This window comes from Apteryx rowi, unplaced genomic scaffold (assembly GCF_003343035.1).
Source record: "Apteryx rowi isolate R43461 unplaced genomic scaffold, aptRow1 scaffold_83, whole genome shotgun sequence".
NCBI classification, from domain to species: domain Eukaryota; kingdom Metazoa; phylum Chordata; class Aves; order Apterygiformes; family Apterygidae; genus Apteryx; species Apteryx rowi.
In genome coordinates, this window is record NW_020451127.1 from 858,513 (window position 1) to 859,690 (window position 1,178).

The 1,178-nt window shown below is 65.4% G+C and overlaps 1 protein-coding gene across 1 annotated transcript in view; it reads right to left on the reverse strand.

Annotated features, from left to right (window-relative positions):
* Nucleotides 1–919, reverse strand: part of LOC112977398 (cathelicidin-2-like) — a 1,797-nt gene extending 878 nt beyond the window's left edge. Inside the window, exon 1 of the mRNA XM_026089720.1 lies at nt 730–919. Within this exon, the coding sequence (XP_025945505.1) occupies nt 730–906 (177 nt within the window). The 5' untranslated portion in view covers nt 907–919. The remainder of the gene's footprint in view (nt 1–729) is intronic.
* Between the last annotated feature and the right edge of the window lie 259 nt (nt 920–1,178).

Consider the following 1,178-nt stretch of genomic DNA (forward strand, 5'->3'; position numbering starts at 1 on the left):
GCCCGGCCACCCGGGGGGGGGGTCTGTCCCATCCTGTCCCATCCCATCCCATCCCGTCCCATCCCTCCCCTCCTGTCCCATTCTGTCCCATCACGTCCCATCCATCCTGTCCTGTCCCATCATGTCCCTTCCCTCCTGTCCCATTCCATCCCATCCTGTCCTGTCCCATCCCTCCCATCCCATCCATCCTGTCCTGTCCCTTCCTTCTTGTCCCTTTCCATCCTGTCCACCCTGTCCCATCTCATCCCATCCCTCCCGTCCCATCACATCCCATCCCACTCCATCCCATCACATCCCGTCCATCCTGTCCTGTCCCATCATGTCCCTTCCCTCCTGTCCTATTCCATCCCATCCACCCTGTCCTGTCCCATCCTGTCCCATCTCATCCCTCCTGTCCTGTCCCATCCCATCCCATCCCTCCCATCCCATCCCATCCTGTCCCATCCCATCATGTCCCGTCCATCCTGTCCTGTCCCCTCATGTCCCTTCCCTCCTGTCCTATTCCATCCCAGCCACCCTGTCTGTCCCATCCTGTCCCATCCTGTTCCATCCCATCCCATCCCTCCTGTCCCTCCTGTCCTGTCCCATCCCGTCCCATCTCATCCCTCCTGTCCCATCTCATCCCTCCTGTCCCATCCCATCCCATCCCTCCTGTCCCATCCTATCCCATCCCTCCTGTCCCGTCCCATCCCACCCCGTCCCATCCCACCCCCCGCCCCGGGGACTCACCGGCGCCGGCTCAGGGTCGGCGCTCAGCAGCCGGAAGGCGTTTTGCACCTCGGGGCGCTGGTTGAAGGCGTCCACGGCCTGGGCCAGGGCCTGCGGGTAGCTGAAGGCGGGCGGCAGGGCCAGGCCCCCGGCCGCCCCCAGCACCACCAGCAGCAGCAGCACCCAGCAGCCCGGCATCGCGGCGGCACGGCTCGGCACGGCACGGCACGGCTCGGCTCGGCGCCTCGGCCCCTTTTATCCCCGCCGCCGCGCTTGGGCAACGCCGGCCGCTTGGGCAACCCGGCGCTTGCCCCACTCGCCCCCCCTCCACCGCCAACGGCTTCGTTGCACCAGGACGCGGCGGCGGCGTTTTCGCGGGGCCCCGGCTGCCGGGATGGCGCGGCCGAGAAGCGGTTTCGAGCCGTAACCGTAGTTGAACACCCATCGTAAAGCTTTTTTTTTTTTTTTTT